Source organism: Sceloporus occidentalis, unplaced genomic scaffold (assembly GCF_023333645.1).
Source record: "Sceloporus occidentalis isolate IW3139 unplaced genomic scaffold, rSceOcc1.0.p SCAF_16, whole genome shotgun sequence".
In the NCBI taxonomy this organism is placed as follows: Eukaryota; Metazoa; Chordata; class Lepidosauria; order Squamata; family Phrynosomatidae; genus Sceloporus; species Sceloporus occidentalis.
Window position 1 is genome coordinate 7,134,587 of NW_028316996.1, and position 17,379 is coordinate 7,151,965.

The 17,379-nt window shown below is 38.8% G+C and overlaps 1 protein-coding gene across 2 annotated transcripts in view; it reads left to right on the forward strand.

Annotated features, from left to right (window-relative positions):
* The window catches only part of LOC149302981 (band 4.1-like protein 4A), a 96,123-nt gene that overhangs the window by 44,444 nt on the left and 34,300 nt on the right, over window positions 1-17,379 (forward strand). For both annotated transcript variants that reach the window (XM_089481850.1, XM_089481851.1), the window contains exons 6-9: window positions 1,766-1,886; window positions 7,729-7,816; window positions 8,974-9,062; window positions 10,864-10,927. In XM_089481850.1, coding sequence (XP_089337976.1) covers window positions 1,766-1,886; window positions 7,729-7,816; window positions 8,974-9,062; window positions 10,864-10,927 — 362 coding nt within the window. The remainder of the gene's footprint in view (window positions 1-1,765; window positions 1,887-7,728; window positions 7,817-8,973; window positions 9,063-10,863; window positions 10,928-17,379) is intronic.

Genomic DNA, 17,379 nt, shown 5'->3' on the forward strand with positions numbered 1-17,379 from the left:
GTTTGTATATAGATAATTACATATTTCTACTACCATTACAGGGGTTACCTTTTACCGTAACATACTAGCATCCTTTTCTAGGAACAACGTTCTAACATTTCTTCCAAAGCTTCTATGCCTTTACCTTCTCCATCCTTGACCTTTTTTTGCGTTAAAATGCTTGCGGCAACTCTGTTCCCTCATATATATTAAAACAGGTATTTCTCAAAATATTCACCCTATCTAGGATATGACTCTTTTGTTGCCCTCTTTATTATTAAAAGTCCGTGATATTCTGTTTAAATCTTCTCTCTGTGCAGTATTGACTCACTTGACGGATGAGAGGACATGAATGTGAGGAATTTCAATGAGGCTAAGAATTCTCTTTCATCAGATAACAAATAAAGACAGCTTTATGTAATCACAAAACTAGTGCAAATGCAATCACTTTTTTAGTGGAAAAAAAATAATGGAACTGGAGAAAAATTCAGACTGCAACAACAAAAACCAGATATAAAATATATAAATAAGTTCTTTTAGACCAAAGCCACGGTTGTACATTTCCTTTAAAATAACTACTGTAGAATTCTTTACTAAAACAGATTTCATGGATTCTTCTGAAGCAGGAATATTCAATTGAGCATTCGGAACTAAGAGGGTTTCTCTTGTTCTCTCTATGCAGAAAGCATACGATTACTTTTACTTTACACAATGGAAAGATTTCTGTGAGGATAAATAGACCTATTAAGTTGTGTTTGCAGCTAGAACAGAGAAAAAATACATAAATGGAAATATTTTTTTCATTATTCTATCTAATGCTTGTGAAAGCATTAAATCACTGACATCAATAGAATGGACTTGCATCATTATATATTGTTATTGTCATTATATATCGTTATAAACACCCTTTCTAGCTTGTAGTGTTAGATTGGTACATGCTGGTGTTTCTAAAATCAATATTGTGTTTTGCAACATTATTCTCTGTAGCATTCTCTTGACATAAGAAATTACCTAATTTCTTTATCTAACAGATATATTTTTTCTTAAGAACATATTCTCTTACTAGGTGTATGTTGATCAGGGGAGGGCTGGCAAACTTATGTGCAAGGAAGCAAGCCTGTCTAAATTATGCTGTTCTACGCGCATTCACCAAAAAATCTGTAAAGAAAGCCAATAAAAAGAAGCACATAAATTACCCAATCTGTGCATGAATTCTGCCTAAAGTTTATGAAAGCCTAGACTATATATGTAAGAAAAACACAAGCATGTGGCTTCATGTTGAGTCATAGCAGCTCAATTGTCCCTCCCTGACCTCTTGCCAGCCATGTCCTGATTTTGCTACATCATCACTATAACATAAGACAGACTTGTTTTCTTTCCTATCTCATTGGGTGCCTAATAAGAAGGGTATAAAGAAGCAAGTATAGAAGGAAATCAGAAATAAATACAAGTCTAACATTGAAATATGAATGATGGAGATTGACAATGATCCTTCAATTGAAGAAGACACCTCACAAGTCTTGCAAGATAATATGTTGGGATACTGCATTGTACCATATCACTGACTACTAGCATCCACCTTTTCTTGAGCGGTTGTGGCAATATTTATTGTATCAATATAAAATTAGTTTTTATTAATAAAATAGCGAATTTAACAGGCAGAAGAAAAAAAACGTAAATATTGATGCATAATGATGTATACTGAAACTAAAACCATGGCTGTATTATTCAGCTTTAAAAATCTAGTAAATTAGATGTTTTTTTTTCTTAAACTTCTCTCAACCAGCTGAACTGGGTGACTATGATCCATTTAAGAATCTTCCGGGCTACGTATCAGAGTACAGATTTGTGCCTGACCAGAAGGAGGACCTAGAAGAGGCCATTGAGCGGATACACAAAACCTTAATGTAAGAGTTTTTTTTGTCTCTTTATGAATACCCCCCACCCCACAGCCTTCCTGTGCCCTGCAGATTATTTTGTGTGCAATATATTCCTTAATGCTGCTTAGCCCATCATAGCTTTTTTTATATAACAAAATGAATTTATTAAAACTACCAATAGCTTTTTTTGTTTGTCCACTCACGGACAAACTGAGTTCTGGCCTTTCTCCTCATCAAACCTCACAAAGGCTGTCTGAACCATCATCGACTTAAAAACAAGGCAGACAGAACTAAATGAGAAAGAATAATTATTTAGGCTTTGGTAAATTCATCAGTCCATTGAGGAAAGCCAAGAAAGCTCAGAAGAAAACGTTGTTTTATTATTCTCTAGACCATCAGGAATGCAGGGAACGTTCTGAATTATAGCTGGAGTGTCAATAAGTATTTTTTACCCCCGTTCACAAAATATGAAGATGTGTATTGATATTAATAGTTGGTGTGTGCACAGTTTACTGTTTTCGGGTGCTGTTTTTGTTACTTCCCGGGACTGCTCTATACAGAATGACACAAGTCTTCTGAAAAGACACAAATACAGTACTCCAAATGAGGCTTGTTGTGCGCTAGGTATTTAATGAGGTCTCCAAGCTCACTTTATGGCGGCTGCTAAAGCAGTTGTTTCTCAGCTGCAAAATCAAAAGGGGCAAAAATAACACACATCATAGATATTTTCATTATTCTTTCATGTCTTTGTGGAATATTACCTATTTTCAACCGCTTTGAGCTATGCCGCCTGGAAAATAAAGATAATATTATTACAAATAGCAACAACAGGAATTATAGTAGGTTCTTGGCTACGGAATAGAAGCGAAAGAAGAATGGCGTCGTTCGTCAAGGAGGTTTAAACCTTCGCTTTCCTATTTGGCCATAAGACCTATTATTAAACCCATTTTGCTGTTTGGAAATAGGACATTCACAACTAACCAATTTGGTGCGGCATTAAGATTTTTTTCTTCTTTCTTTATAAAGAGTGAGTTTGCTGTCTTTTTTTTGCGCCACAACTTGCTGAATGTATTGAATGTTTTGTCAGCCTCTCTAAGCCCCTTTAAGCATGTTAACACATTAGCTGGACGTGATCGTGTGCTAGCCGGACTGGTTGAGCATTGATGTGATGCTGATCACTACCATTGTTAGAGGTTTAAACAAGGAGTATTGGCTCACGGACACAACATCCACTACTGCCCTCAGCTATGTCCTCACCTCAGTTTCACCTCGAACTGCTTTCACCTTAGCTAGGAGCAGCTCATTGCCGTGAGTTCTTGACCCTTCATTGCATATTTATTATTATTATTTATTACGACTAATATTATTATCATTTTATTTCCTTATATATCACCATTGTATTAATCCATAAACACACAACATGGTTTTAGTCGGTATAGAGAACTGTAGTAAAGGGTATAATCTTATTATTATGTCAACATACTGCATAATAACAATCCAAGGACAGGGATACCTTTACGATCTTTAATATATATTTAGCAAATGAATTGCTAAGCAGTGGAGTTTTTTTTAACTTCCACATATACTATATGAGTTTTGTTATATTTCCAAATATATACTCGCGTTCACCTCGGCCCAGCAACTCATTTCCATTGAATTCTCTAATAAGCGCAGTGAGCAATGTGCTGCATTGGACTATTGTAATTGGAAATAGGTTTTGATCTCTCCCAAGGCCTTTACAGGAACACCTACTCCGAGGTATGTTTTCATTTCAGCCGTAATATCGGAATACAGATAGAAGAAGTTATTAAAAGCAATTCCGATTACTAGCCTGAGGAACAGTGAAGCTAGGCACGGGGCAAGGCATCATTTTCCATAAAATGCATAGAATCCGAAAGGTAAACTAATAAGTAATTCAAATAAAATGTATTTCATGCCGGTTACATTTCACATAATTTTACACACATTAAACATTATGTCGTTTTCCTGCAGGGCTTTTGTGTTTTCCCCCAAAGGTCTGGATAACTTATTGTAGGAATAATTGGCTGCTTTACAAATTCAGAAATTCACAAGTTGTAGCTCAAAAAGGAAAACTTTGTTTCTCATGCTGACGTACATTGCCGTGTCCATCTTATTAATTACTTCTCCTAGAAAGCAGATACTCGTAAATACTGTATGGGCTGTCAGATATGATCACGTTGCTATGGAATTTGTCACTTTAGTAAAATTACAAAGAAATCTATGGGACTCACCCAGAGGCGTATCTACTGAAAATAGCGCCTATGGCAAGCACTGAAATTGCGCCCCTGTCCAAATAAAAACCCATTTACTAGCCCCTGCTGCATATATATATATATATATATATATATATATATATATATATATATATATATATATATTAGTCCCTGCTGCCGATAGCGGGTATAGATCAACACGCAAACCCAGATCAATTGAAATTCACTTGTGATCTCAGCACTGAAGGTATATATCAAATAAACAGAATCAGACATACAAGTCCTGTATTTGCAGATATACAATAATAATATATGAAACGTAGCATCGCAGGTATAGATCAACTGAATAAGACATATTAACCCTGTATTTGCAGGTACACATAAATAGTGTATGGAAACATAGCATAGCATATATGGATCTACAGAATAACACAAAAACCCAGCTTTGCAGGTAAAGATCAATTGGAATTCACATAAAAACACGGCATTAAAGGTATATTTAAAACCCCCTAAATTACAGGCATAGATCACAGGTTGCACGCCGCAAAGCCAGCCCTGGCGTCCACACTGCCGACATAGAACCTGGCCAGCACCCAAATTACACACATAAGATTTGCCATCTTTGTCCCCAAATAGCCCACCACAAGTCAACTTTGTCCCCAAACAGTCCGGCCAGTGCCATCTTTGTCCCATATACACCCTGCCTGTGCCATCTCGGTCCCCAAGGCTCAAACCTCCTGCTAGTGCCATCTTTGCCCTTCCACAATTATACATCTATGATACACACAAACACTTTTACAGTCACTCACTAATTCACACTTTAATTCAGAGAACTCATCCACACATTAACTCATGCTCTCCCTCATTCAGACAATTCATCCACACATTAACTCATGCTCTCCCTCATTCAGACAATACATTCACATATTAACTCATGCTCGCCCTCATTCAGACAACTCATCCACACATTAACTCATGCTCTCTCTCATTCACTCAATGCATCCACACATTAATGCACACTCTTTACTTATATCTACCCCCCTCCCTCATCACTTTTTAACCCACCCCCTCCCTTCCTTCCTTACCACTTTTTAACCCCCTCCCTCCCTTACCACTTTTTACCCCCCTCCCTCCCTCACCACTTTTTACCCCCCTCCCTCCCTCCCTCACCACTTTTTACCCCCCTCCCTCCCTTCCTTACTACTTTTTACCCCCTCCCTCCCTTCCTTACCACTTTTTACCCCCCTCCCTCCCTCCCTTACCACTTTTTACCCCCCTCCCTCCCTTACCACTTTTTACCCCCCTCCCTCCCTCCCTTACCACTTTTTACCCCCCTCCCTCCCTCCCTTACCACTTTTTACCCCCCTCCCTCCCTCCCTTACCACTTTTTACCCCCCTCCCTCCCTCCCTTACCACTTTTTAACCCCCTCCCTCCCTCCCTTACCACTTTTTAACCCCCTCCCTCCCTTACCACTTTTTAACCCCCTCCCTCCCTCCCTTACCACTTTTTAACCCCCCTCCCTCCCTCCCTTACCACTTTTTAACCCCCCTCCCTCCCTTACCACTTTTTAACCCCCCTCCCTCCCTCCCTTACCACTTTTTAACCCCCCCTCCCTCCCTCCCTCCCTCCCTTACCACTTTTTAACCCCCCTCCCTCCCTTACCACTTTTTAACCCCCCTCCCTTATCACTTTTTAACCCCCCTCCCTTATCACTTTTTAACCCCCCCCTCTCACCTTGAAGTCCAGCGACGGGAGCACGATGTTGCTGTCTTCCTGCACCGCTCGCTGGTGCCCGCTGCTTCACTGCTGAGCGCCGTAATATGACGTCATATTTCGGCGCCCAGCAGTGAAGCAGCGGGCACCAGCGAGCGGCTTTTAAACACTGATGTGGAGGAGATAGAGGGGCGCCTAGCAACCGCTCGGCGCCCCTCTATCTCCTCCGCATTAGTGTTTAAAAGCCGCTCGCTGGTGCCGGCATTTCATGCAGAGCGCCGCAATATGCCGGCATATTGCGACGCTCTGCATGAAATGCCGGCACCGGGATGGGGGTAGAGGGCTCGTGGAGGAGAATGAGGGGCGCCGAGCGGTTGCTAGGCGCCCCTCTCTCTCCTCCGCATCAAAAAAAATTAAAAAAAAATGCCGGTGAGCGGCATTTAAAAGCCGCTCACCGGCGCCCCCCTTGAGATGGCGCCCATGGCACGTGCCATGGCTGCCATACCCTATATACGCCTCTGGACTCACCTAAATAGCAATGGGTACTGGACCGTAAAAGTGACATTTAACAGGTTCACCAAGAGAGCTGTAGTAACTCCCAGAGATCACCCAGATGTATCCTCCTGTTGTCCCCGGAATCGCTTCCAGCACCAGCCAGCATGCGCACCTTGGAACCCTGCTATGTGTACCCAATAAGCAGACTCAACTACCTTGAATTGATTACAGCAGAAACGAACAGTTTATTGATGTAAAACATAGACTCATATAGCCACAGAACTTCATTAACATAAATTAACATTGATAAACAGGTACATGTAGACAACCCAACCTTTAATCCCCTGGCAGCAATCCTATTGATGGGATTAATTAAACAATGGAGTTCCTACCTGTGCTATCTTTGTTTGATAGCCAGGCTGGAGCCATCTCTGAGTACCTTGCGGCCCTGTATGACAGGTCATTCTGTCACAGACGTAATACAGTATGTTTAAACGTTTTTGCCAATGAATTCCTGTTGAATTCGGCTATGAATAGATTTTTTTTTATTAATTAGCAGAAAAAAACATGTTCAAGTGCGTACAATAGTCAGTTTGCATGTCTACTTTTTTTTTTTCTACACATCAGAACCTTTCGTATCTTGGCATTAAAGGAAATCTGTTATTCTTCAAATCCTACATATTACTGACCTGTACACTAAATAAACAGATATGGTGGTATTAACATAAACAAAAAAAACCATATTTATACATATGTGTAAACCTCAAAAAATAAATAACCACTTATATGTATATAAGTATTCCTACTTTTTTGGTTATTATCTCCCCTTGTTGATAAGTTGCTGATTGTTGTTGGTTGGTTCAGACAGCCTTTGAAATGACAGCTTCCCATTAAGAGAGGATGTGACAAACTGACATTTCTGAATATTTAGTTATTACTGAAGATTTTATTTAGAATTTTTAACATAGGTATATTTTATGGACATTTGTTTCATATTTTGCAAGCTGCCTATGTGAAGGGATAGCTGTAGACTTATCGTTATACTTAAGTGATCTTGGGCAATGAATTGTAGGATGTTTGTGTGGTTTGCTATTTTGTGGGCACAAGAATTAACATTTTTTGTTCATACGATTTTTTTCTTCAAAACGAAGGCTTTTGTACGATATGGAGAAAACTAGGTAAAATAGTTTGACAAGTCTTTTGTTTATTGATAAGGTTGACTGAACAATGAATAACTGAAACTGTATGATGATCCCAATGGTAAAAAATATGTATGATTTTTTTTGCCTTATATTATATGATTTCTTACAATTATATATATAATATTTCACAATAAGATTATAATATCATATATCACAATATTCATCGCAGATGTTTTATTATCCTTGCTAAATTTTTAAGGACATATATGTTTACCTTCTTCCAGGGGACAGGTTCCTGCTGTATCAGAGTTAAATTATTTGGGAGTTGCCAAATGCCTTGAAATGTATGGAGTTGATCTTCATCCAGTTTATGTAAGTCCGCCAAATAATAAATACTGAACAGAAATGCAAAATTGAATATAAGGTGACAGACGACAACAGATGCGCAAGAGATTTCTTTCATAAGAAGCGCCATTTATACAGTTTTTTTTCCATGAAAGGTTTAATAAGCCTTAAAATTGCAAATTGAGTAACCCCTGTCTTGTGAATAATGAATATTTCCCCTTCCTGCGAGTTTGTTGAATTCATGCATGTCAGCCACTTATGTTTATCTGTCTGAATGATAATGACACCATAATTACCAAGCAGAGCTTTGTCAAGAGAAAAATAACCAAGAAATAAATAGAATGCTTTCTCCTCCATGTAACTGATAATTTAGAAAAATGTATATAAATAGTATATCAGTATTCCTAATGCTTTTATTACCCAGAAATGCCCACATGGGGCTGGCACTACCATAGAGGTAAACGAAGTGTCTGCCTATAGAGCAGGACTGGTACAGGGCACCGACTTAAAGTCCGTTCCTACGTTAGATAATAAATGCATGCATGGGGAGCTGTCAGAAACATATGCCAAAAGTATTTGGACACCTGGTCATTTCATCAACACAGACATTTATGACATCACATTCTAAACACATAGACACTAATATGTAGTTGGTCACCCCTTTGCAGCTATATGTAATGAAACAGGTGAGGAGAATCCCAGGTACAGAGGGAGAGAAGAAGGTTCACCCTCCAACTACCTTTCCCCAAGGGTTGAGCCCCTAGGTGCTGGTAGCCATGGGACTAGTGGAGGCTCCAATTATAAAACAATAGGCAAGCAGGAGTAGTCAATAACAAGCTGAGGTCGGTCCAGACAGAGATCAGAGAATGGTTGATAAGCAGGCAAGGTCCTGCGATGTCTTGTGAGCATTTGTGAGGTCAGACACTGATGTTGGACAAGAAGTCCTGGCTCTCAATCTCAATTCCAGTTCATCCAAAATTGTTCGATGGGGTTGAAGTCAGGGCTCTGTGTGGGCCAGTCAAGTTCCTCCACACCAAACCATGGTGGGCACAGTCACGCTGGAATAGAAAAGGGCCTCCCCCAAACTGTTCCCACAAAGTTGGAAGCATAGCATTGTCCAAAATATCTTGATATGTCTTTTGTCTTGGTATTTATTAATACATGTATCAACCTTTTTTTTTCAGGGCGAAAATAATTCTGAATACTTTTTAGGGCTTACCCCTGTGGGTCTGGTTGTATACAAGAATAAAAAGCAAGTGGGGAAATATTTTTGGTAAGTATTTGTGAGGGTTGTGAGATACTGTTCTGCATGAATGAGATATTAAAATGAATGAAATGGTAATTCTAACCTTACTCACTGGAGCATTATGCCGTGACTCATAACTTGCAGCTTGTGCTATTCTAAATTCTGTTTCCCATTTAGAATTATGCCTATGTAAACTTTCGCCTTAATAATTAACCTTGTAGAATGCACACAATGCGTGTCTTTTGTGTGTAAGTGTCTGCGGGCTAATATACAACTGATATCCCTCGCAACAAAATGTCAACACTGTTTGGTTATGATTTAGCGGTTAGTTTTTTCTCCTTTTTAACTTGCGTAGAAGATGTGGAGAAAGCAATGAACGTATTTGTACAAGGAGATACCAGGATTTCACCATCCGTATGTAATACGTTGTTGGCTGTTTCAACAATTTATAAACACAAAGTGATTTTATCTTTCAAGAATTCTCCTGGGCAGCCAAAAATGCAATTAAATAAGTAGTATTACTGCATGTGACTTCTGAAAGTGATACAGAGCTTTAAAATGCAAACAGTTTTCTGAAGCAAAGCATGGATTACTTTTTGTTATTATATATATATATATATATATATATATATAATCATGCCATTGTCAAAGGAGGGATTAAACCCGGATTGTTATAGAATGTTGGATTTAGAACACCAAACCAAACTGCAATACTCCTTCTTGAAATTGGAAGAAAAAGGTACATTCAGCTAGTTAATAATTACATTATACTCAATTCAGGTTCATACTTACCTGCAAAGGTGTTTAGTGACATTATTATATGAACACATTAATTTACACTTACAATGAGAGGGTACTGTAGTAGAATTGTATCTAAAAGAAACATTCTATTTTAAATATACCGCACAAGATAAACGTCTAAGTTATTAAAACACCATTCAAATTAAACATTTTAATTATTTTTGCAATACCTTAGGATTTTGAAAATGAAACTTCCCACCATTTAGGTCACCACCTGTCCCTGCTCCTGCATTGAGCAGCTTCATTTTGACCTTAATTGATAGGATCTTAACTAGATCCCGCATCTTAAAATTTGTAGTAGTTTTTGCCCGATTTCACAGCTAATTAGTCAAGGCTCATTCTCATTAACTGTGGGCCAAGGCTATTTGTAAAATGTAATTTCATTTTATGCTTTGTCTTAATAAATTACTTGCTAGATTTTACCTTAAAGTAGATAGCATTTTTAGCCCAATGATATAGGGTCTGCTTTAATTTTTTTCACACAAGGTTGAATCAAAGTGGAAAGAATTGGTGGACTATCACTTTATATATGAAGCTCACTCAACTCAAGGGAATCTCACTCACTTAAATGGACAAAATTGTATACTAAAAAATGTTCTTGTCAAAATAATTTTTTTTCTCGAAGGACAAGTATACTGTATATTGCACTGTGTGTGTGTGGTATGTGTGTGCGTGCGTGTGCGTGCGTGTGTGTGTGCATGTGTGAGGCCGGATTCCCAGACTTTAGATAAAGCAAATTAAATGTTCATTGTTCAGATATCCCAATAGGTTATTTGTAGAGGAAATCTTATTTATATAGACACGATATGTTATTTCTATAAAAAAAAAAATCAATAAAACTGTCATAGGTGATAGCATGCAAATAATATACACATTCACCTTGCTGCTGGTCATTGCTATGGGAGAATACGCAGGCAAATGGGATTTCTTCCTGCTCAATGCTATGTGCTTACAAACACGTAACAAGTGGTTATTTTTTCCTGTCTTCTTTTGTGTTATTATTATTTATTATTATTATTATTTCCAGGCCTAGGATAACAAAGATACATTTCAAAGAGACACAGTTTGAACTGCGAGTCATTGGAAAAGATGTAAGTGATTCATATTGTTTACGAATTGTCGTGTATATATATATAATTTGCTTTTATATATATATATAATATATAGACATATGTCCTGAGGAAAGTCAGCAATGAGGAAAGTCAGCAATGACTGAAACATCGACTTGACTTTGAATAAAGAGAAATTGTTAATTTAAAGACCTGGAGTGCTGACCATCTTTTGAGAGTGCTTTTTATGGAAACTGCTGGTTACTAGCACCAGGCTTGGGAAATTTGGAATAGTGTGCAATGGACTTTGTGAGTAAATATATATATATATATATATATATATATATATATATAATGTCCAAAATTAACAATTGCACACCAATCACCACCTTTTTAGCCCGGTGCCAAGTAGCTGCAACAGCAAATCATAGGACATGATGAAAGTCTAATAAATAGACTGAAACGTTGATTAGAAAACTGCAGTTTCTGGAGTGATTATTTAAAGAAGTCCCTGGAGTGCCGGTAACTATTTTTGGATGTTTTATATATATATAGATATCTTTGATTGTGTCAGAATCAAATATTTGGGAAAAAATACATGATGCCTCGTGTTTACATTCTGCACACAGCTGTTGTCACTTTATACTTACATAGTTTCTCAAGTGATATTTGCAACAATAATTCACATTATTTACATTAAAGTACATCTTATTTATTGAGCACCAGTAGATTCCGTAGTGCTATTACAATAGAGGGAAAAAAACCAATGACATTACATTTGACAACATACAACATTGACAATAACAATAATAACTATTCAGACATGTTGGTAAAGAAGGCATAGAGGTCCTGCTCTTGTGAGCTTACAATCATACTTTCTTAATTTCTTTTAGTTATATTCATCCAGAGCAGGTGCTATGCATCCCAGCTGTATAACATTTAGCCCCACAAAGTTTTGTTTTGTTGATAACAGGTTTCGACGTTTGATAGCCAAATGTTAAATCATCAGGATTTACATGTGATAAAAAATGGTCTGGATACATTTAAAAAAATACAGTCTCACTAACAACACTTGTGTGACCCGTAATAAAATGTTGTTGGGGGTTTTTCGTCCCACCAGTAGGTAACAAGTTAATCTCTGGTAGAGCTCGAGTACTGTTGGGGATCATGTACTTTTTGTTAATGAAATGTGGTCTGGGCCAGACTGGAAGAGTAAATCTGGTCCTTGCACTTTAAGGCCAGTGACCGAAAAGTCACTTGGGGGCCCGCAGCAATGTTTGTCCAGTTTCCGGGATAAGTAAGTCATATGGTAGCATATCCCTTGTTTTCTTCCGGTTGACTGTCTTCCGGTTCTTCCGGTTGATTGTCCCGTCAATGTTAAGAGCCTTGTGTCCCTGTCCTCCAGACCACTAGGGAAGCACAGAAAGAATGCTTACTCCAAGATTAAGAAGCAGTCAAAAGCAGTGTTCTGTACAGTCCTTTCTTGACACACAGCAACTGTGTTTAATTCATAAGGAAAAATGTTTAGAATTTGAATTATTGCCATTTGCTTTTTCTTTACTATTATAGAATTAGCATATGTCATGAACAGTACCGGCACTTACACCATTATTACGTTTATCTGTCTACAGACTGCTTGTTTTATTGTAATCATGTTAGGTTTCACATAGTGACAACAGCGTTTAGTTTCATGTTATGCAATATCTCTTCTCTTGGTTTTTAAATATTTGCTCAGAAAAAGCAGCAGATAAAGGAGCTATAACACTTTTCTGCATATTAACGTACTCACAGACGAGTCTTTCTGCATTTTTTAGCATCACATGACTCCATGTGCAGAATGCACCATATTTTATGTTAAGCACATTTACTACGTTTCAAACACAGCTATATAAACAAATTCCCTCTTGTAATTTTCTTGTCCATTATATATTCACTTTAGATATTCCCCCTTTTCACTATGTACCCCCTCTCACTATCTATCCCCTCTCCCCATTTCTCACTATCTAACCCCCCTCTGCCCCTTCTCACTGCACCCCCCTCCCTCACCCTACTTACCTTGTTGCCGGAGCAAGCAGCAACTGCAGCCGGGCCCGCGGCAGGACCGGACTGACTGGGCCTATGCGGCCTCTACGGCCGCATTAACGCAGGGCATAAGGGGCACCTGCTCCTTAAGCCCGCCGCAACTGCGACCGGGTCCGCCACTCTAAGGGGCCGGGAAGCCCCCACCAGGGCTTACATTAAAACATCAGGTTTTTTTTTTTTTACTTTATTTAACATCCTCCATGTTAAATAAAGTTAACAAAAACTTTATTTAACATGGAGGATGTTAAATAAAGTAAACCCCCCCCCCCCGATGTTTTAATTTAAACCCTGTGCCACCGCACACCCGTAAGGCCGGCCCTGGTGGGGGCTTTCCGGCCCCTTAGAGTGGCGGACCCGGTCGCAGTTGCGGCGGGCTTAAGGGGCAGGTGCCCCTTATGCCCTGCGTTAATGTGGCCGTAGAGGTCAGTTCGGTCCTGACTGGGCCTATTTTAAGGTAGGAGCCTGGAGCTGCAGCTCCATCAGCCCCTAAATCAATCCGGGCCTGAAAGTATTGATAGGATAAATGGATTGACTTTGCAGGCGGATAATCCTTCGTCCCCCACGCCTACGTTTTTCATGCACTTATATTAAGTTGCCATTGATCTGGCTCTGTGTGAAGAATAAAACAGACTGACCTTTACCCACCATTTAGTTAACCCTTTATAACCGATCCATGGTGCTGTCATGGCTTTAGTTGGTAGATATACCTCTGTTTTAATCATATGAACAAGAGGATTCTGTAGGTAGCTCCTCGTTGAGTGGATGTGCTGACATGAACAAGTCGGTCCGAGGTAGGAAGCAATATAGGGAAGTCTCTTTACTATGTCTTCTCCCTCGATTAGCTTCCACCAAGCAACAAAGATAAGTTAAAGGTGCTGTTCTACCTACTCTGCTTAATCTTTGTAACTACATTTTACGTATTGTGCAATACACTCTAACTCCCACTAGACTGTAAGCTTGTTAGAGCAGAACCAAGTCAAATTGTTTTGTTATATACTACTTGTTATGTCCTGTCTAGCCCATTGTATAGCGCGACAGAATATGATGGCGCTATATAAAACAATAAATAATAATAATAAGTGCACCAGTAGAAATATCATTTTCAGTGCTCTTAGCTGTCCAAACTTCTCCTGTTTTAACTATATTGAAATATTGAGTAGAACAGTATTACACACAGATAAGTCCTATGTGTGAATAACTGGAGATAGAGTGTATGGTATTGAAACCTGTTGTGGTAAACAAAAGAAAACAAATACCCCATCTCCCCAAACGGAAAACTGAATCTGAAATATAACCTCTCATAATGCATTTTGTCAGAGCCGGCCTTAGGTGTTCTGGCGCCCTGTGCAGACTACTCCTCTGGTGCCCCCCCTGCCCCTTCAAACTACCCCCCACCCCTTCAAACTACCCCCCCTGCCCCTTCAAACTACCCCCCTGCCCCTTCAAACTACCCCCCCTCTGCCCCTTCAAACTACCCCCCCTCTGCCCCTTCAAACTACCCCCCCTCTGCCCCTTCAAACTACGCCCCCCTCTGCCCCTTCAAACTACCCCCCCCCGCCCCTTCAAACTACCCCCCCCCGCCCACTTCTCCTTATCCTAACTTACCTCGAGGAGTCCTGCGGTGGGAGCGGAAGGTATCCGTCTTCCCGCTCTGCCATGGTCCGGCGCTCAACATGAGATGCCGGCACCGCGACGGAGTCACGGAGAGTAAGGGGGTCGAGCGGTTGCTGAGAACTTCACGAGCAACTGCTCGTCGCCCCTGCCCGGGACTTAGATTAAAAAACAAAAAACCAGCAAAAAAAAAACCCTGATGTTTTAATTTAAGTCCCGGGCAGGCGCCCCTGCTGCCATGGCGCCCTGTGCGGTCGCACAAGTCGCACACCCCTAAGGCCGGCCCTGCGTTTTGTACCTCAAGTGCATAGTCCCAGACAGTAGAGCGGGCGTTCTCGTTACATATAGCTACATGGACTGGATTTACTAGCCTCGAGAGTAGTCTCTCCCCCAGCTGATTATTTTAGTGATGTATAGCCTTATACACCTTATACACTTACTAGTTGGTCGGGTATTTGGATAAATTTTATTTACTTTTTACTATCTCCCCATGCACCTAGTCAGATCAGGGTTTTAGATGTATATATTAAATGTGTGTATATACATGTATATTATATATATTGTATATAAATATATATATATATATATATATATATATATATATATATATATATATGTATATATATAAATATATATATATATTAAAAACTTCAATTGCAATTTAGGAAGATAGGGTACCAGTTTTTGCTCATTTTGGGAACAGGGTGTAACTGGCCTACTCCAAAAGCAATTTGATGTTTTAGGATGTTTTATAAGATCCCCTGAAACTTTAGGTTAATATTAGCTTTTTCCGCATGAGCGTTATATTATCCTGATGCTTAGCTCCCTGTTATTACATTCAGATAAATATTACCTAGCGGCAGTATACATTGGTAAATGTCCAGGAATAGATCTTCTGAACAATGCAGCTTTTAATTCACTCCCAACCCCATAGAACAAGAAGGTTAACGCTATCATTACTATTGTGAATGCTTCAACAACAAAAAAACCTTTACTGGATTCATTGTCATGATAAACAGAGCCAGAAGAAATACTCTGTCGATAAGAACACAAATCTGCTATTTTACATTTTACAAATGACTGGAACTATATTCATTCTCATAGAAAGACTTATGTGAAAGAAAACCGTGCAGCAGGTTAAATTAAATAGCATTTTGCAATAAATGTCTGTGTACTTTTATTATTTTATTATAAATACTTAATCACAGAAACTTTCAAATATCATACACTAGACATATGGGAGGAACTGATCAGGGAATATTGTATCTGGAAAATTATTATTTTTTATTGTTTTATATAGCACCATCATATTCCGTTGCGCTGTACAATGGGTAGACAGGACATAACAAGTAGTATATAACAATTTACAGAAACAACAGTTGAGGAGACCCCTGGTGAAACGAGCTTACTATCTAAATTAACAATTTGGGAAGCATACTATTAATTGAAATAAAAAAAAATAATGCTAAATAAAACAATAAAAATATAAAATTGCACTCAGTAGAAGGGCCGCCTTCAAACACCCTCAAAATAAATATAGCAAATAAATAATTAAATGGATGTTTTTAGTTCTGTATTGCCATGACGATAACATGTTTTTTTTGGGGGGGGGGGTCAAAATGTATGTTGGCATTTTTTTTCTATTTTTTTCTCTGTATTTGGGATATTTTTATCTGTTAGTAAATTCCACCTTTTCACAGTTTGCTTTTTATTCTTTTTATCGTTTTTAACGGTTTATTATAGAACCTCTCAGCTTAACTGAAGGCGCAACATTTTTTTTAAAATTCAACTTTAATTCAAGTTTTCTATTCACTTTTGGAATCCAGGCCAGAATAGTACTAAAATTACTACAATTTGACCAGAAGGATTAGCAAAATAGAAAAAACAGAACTTAAAAACTGGGCTATTTGGGGAATGATTAAATTGTCACCGATTATGTTTTATTTCCTCTGTGATACAGCTTTAGATGGGTTTTTTAATTATTTATTTATTTTCCCCCTTATATTTTCCCTTTAATTATATTGTGTGTCCAGTCCACGCCCAAGCCGTGCATCGCTGAAATATTTCTTGCAGTCGGTGACCTGGGTAAAAAGCTGTTTGTCTGGGGATTAAGTTGTGAAATTCCCAGCTTTGTAAAAAGAACACTGAACAGGCTGCCTGGCATAAACCGTGATCAGCAAATAGCAGGACAAGAGTCAGGAATGTTAGAAAGAATTAGGGAGGGATGCTTGCTTGGCACGATGCCTCGCTCAGATAGACTCTTCTGCTCTCCATTACTGACGTGCAGAATTCCCTGACGTTGATTTGGCCAAATAAGGTAAAAGTGAATCCTTTGTTGCCCTCAAACTTGTCAGCGTCACTGCTGAGCCGCCCTGGGTGTTAATCTAGAGGTCTCGGTCAAGCTGGAAATATCTGATTTGCTGGTGGAAGCAATGTCATATTTTGAAGGACATTTAGGTGACCACTGTCAGAAGGTCTCATCCGATCCCTCTCACCCAAAGGTTGTATCGTTCCAGGCAGTTTTAATATTTTACGGGTTCTCTGCTAAGCCTGATCCAAAAGGGTCTGATCAGTTCAGTGATTGCTGTTTTTATATTTTATTAAGTGTAGGTTGGTGTGCTTTGAATGGCCTCAGCAAATTTCATATCTTAGCCTGGATGCAGCACATTTAGGTGTATCCTTACTTATCCTAACTGGATATCATCCTGCAAAGAAAATGGTCCATTTTATGAAATGGTTCTAGGGTATAATTTCCTTTTAATGTGATATTAATGTTATCACCGTGCTCATGACATATATTG